The 2,452-nt window shown below is 46.5% G+C and overlaps 1 protein-coding gene across 1 annotated transcript; it reads right to left on the minus strand.

The window, feature by feature from the left end:
* Window positions 1–204: 204 nt before the first annotated feature.
* LOC135384371 (proline-rich nuclear receptor coactivator 2-like) lies at window positions 205–645 on the minus strand. The gene has a single exon (XM_064613788.1). It carries the CDS (start codon window positions 643–645, stop codon window positions 205–207), a length of 441 nt encoding a protein of 146 aa, XP_064469858.1.
* Window positions 646–2,452: the final 1,807 nt, after the last annotated feature.

Genomic DNA, 2,452 nt, shown 5'->3' on the forward strand with positions numbered 1-2,452 from the left:
GTATACACATGGAAGCAGTGAAAGAAAGGGAGTAATTTCAGTTTACTCCATAAGACAGACAAACCAAAGAAAAACGGGGTACGTTGCTTGAACAGAATTTTCCCAGGATCAGGTTAAACCCGAATTGGATACATGTCAGAACAAGGTACACTCATCTACATAATGTATACATCTGCAAAAATCCGCAGAGGATAAAAGTCCGCCTCATGCTTGCACTTTGAGAAGTACTTTTAAGCGATTTGTCAGCTCCACACAGACCTCAGGTTGTTGTTCCTTTTGAAGGGGCTTTGCAGGAGCACAGTCCGTCCAGTGAAGCGGAGGCTTGGGCAGTGCTGTTGGAGATGGAGGTTCACTGAACCTCGGTCCAGCATAAAGTCCGTTTGGAGGAGATTTTCGTGGCATTGCATTGGACGGAGAATACCCCTTCGCCCTCGGAGACCCTCGACGATCGAATCCGACCTTGTTGAACTCTGGCGACGTGCGAGTTTTCTTGATCGGAGCGTGTTTAGAGTCCTTCGCAGGAGGTACCACTTTGCGTGGTATCGTAATGCTCGCCAAAAAATGCCCATTGACTTTTTCTTTGGGCAGCTGGGCAGCGATCGGACCGGGAACAGGCTCAAATGCCCTCCCAACTTTCGTAGGCATCATTTCAAAACAAAGCGTACGTCACACACACACAACATACAATGAAGACGCAGCCCAATATACAACTCTATAATCCTTGTGACAAAGCAATAATCGAACATTCAGCAATCAGTTGTCTAGAACAGCCAAGCTCACCCACCTTCTCAAAAGATAATCAAGAGAGGCGATACACGTTCGTAAACACTATGGCGACCGAAATCGAATGTTCCTTGTTTCTTCTTCACAGCGTGGGAAACTTCAAGCAGATCCACAAAATCAATGTCGCCGTTGATCAGTACGAAGTTGCAATCCAAACAAGTCTCAATATAGGCTCACTTCTGCGGTTCATACTCTTCGAAACAGACAACGTCACCGCAATTCCATAACCCTCGTTGTCCTCCAACGTTTCAGGCAGATCTTGTTCTGCTGCAACAACGACGTGACGTCAGCAGCACGCGAGAGCAATCACGTGAACGGTCACCCTGCCGTTTCAGCCAATCGCAGTGCCGCACCGTGTCGTTGAGGTTGAATCAGGGTTGAAAGCGGGAGAGAAATGTGATACGGAAACAGCTGGCTTTTGACAAAAATTCCTGCTTTCTAAGTTTGTAGTGTCCAGAGAAGCTTCGCTTCTGTGAAATAAAAACGCACAATTTGATGCTTCTGCAAAATGAGATTTGTGTAACGAGCATTCACTTCGCGTTTGATGTTAACGCTGTACTTGTGCACTTTATCGATGAGAAGCTTGGAGACGAACAGGACAAACGACAAACATTGCAAATGTGAACTCTGCACTCTGCGCTAATGATACAATTGACGACCCCACCTGTGCACATGGATGTTCGGAGTGTTCGGAGTACATGGAGTATGCTTCTTGGACAGAGGCTGCTAATCCTGCTAATGAACTTTACGCCATGTTGGGAGTTCGCTTCGGTACTCCAGGAGAGGGAACAACAGAAATTAAAAAAACAAAAAAGAAAAGAAACGCTTTTAGGCAAGATTGTGTTGTCTGAGGGCATGTGGATCTTGCCAAGAGCTATGTGAGGGGGAAACGGTTCTTTTTTGAATGTGTTGGGAACGGGATGATGTCATGCTGTCCCGAAAAGGAGGGGTGTCTTCAGCTTTCTGTGCACGGTGACCTGCATCTGTTTACAAACACGTGACGCCACAACCCATAACGTAGTTTGTGGTGGTTTGTTGTTTGACGGGTTGGGTTTCCTTGTGGCATTTGGTTGGCACATGTAACGCCATCTAGCCTAAACCACCTAAACGAAGCTCCTCCTTTCTTCGGAGTGGCTGTGGTGGCTGGCTACCCGTGCGGCTGGAGGCCGACCGTTACATTCCGAAACTTTGTAGCTGTGTAGTTTCAGCGATGCTGAATTGCTGATGATCCTGTGAACTTTGCATGTGGAAGCCTCTTCGTCTTCCCCTCCAGACACACAACATGTTGCTATTCTGCCAATTGTTTCGTTTTTCTGCCTGGTTACTGTTGCATATGCTAGAGTACCAGTATCCGGGTGATACAGGACGCGTTCGCAACTTCCAGTTATCATTCGAGCGGAGACTTTGTGTTATTGTCACAGCTTGTGGCAATTGCTTTCGGCAAACCAAATTTTTGCTTTGATCTATTCTCGCGTTGGTTTCTGAGGAACTTGGGACGCTGGGAAATGGCAACGGCACAGAATAATTCCTTTGTGGGCTGAAAGTGAATCGCATTTTGTTGGTCCTCAGAACTCAAGGATATGTTATTGCCATCTTCGCAATGACCTGACTGTGGTAAGCTATGTCGAAAAGCACATATTTTATCTCAAAGATTTGTAACCGGATAATT

This window comes from Ornithodoros turicata, chromosome 1 (genome assembly GCF_037126465.1).
Source record: "Ornithodoros turicata isolate Travis chromosome 1, ASM3712646v1, whole genome shotgun sequence".
Lineage (NCBI taxonomy): Eukaryota > Metazoa > Arthropoda > Arachnida > Ixodida > Argasidae > Ornithodoros > Ornithodoros turicata.

Excerpts from the sequence above, each read along its gene's own strand:
- LOC135384371 (XM_064613788.1), bottom strand. The coding sequence starts at position 645 with ATGCCTACGAAAGTTGGGAGGGCATTTGAGCCTGTTCCCGGTCCGATC.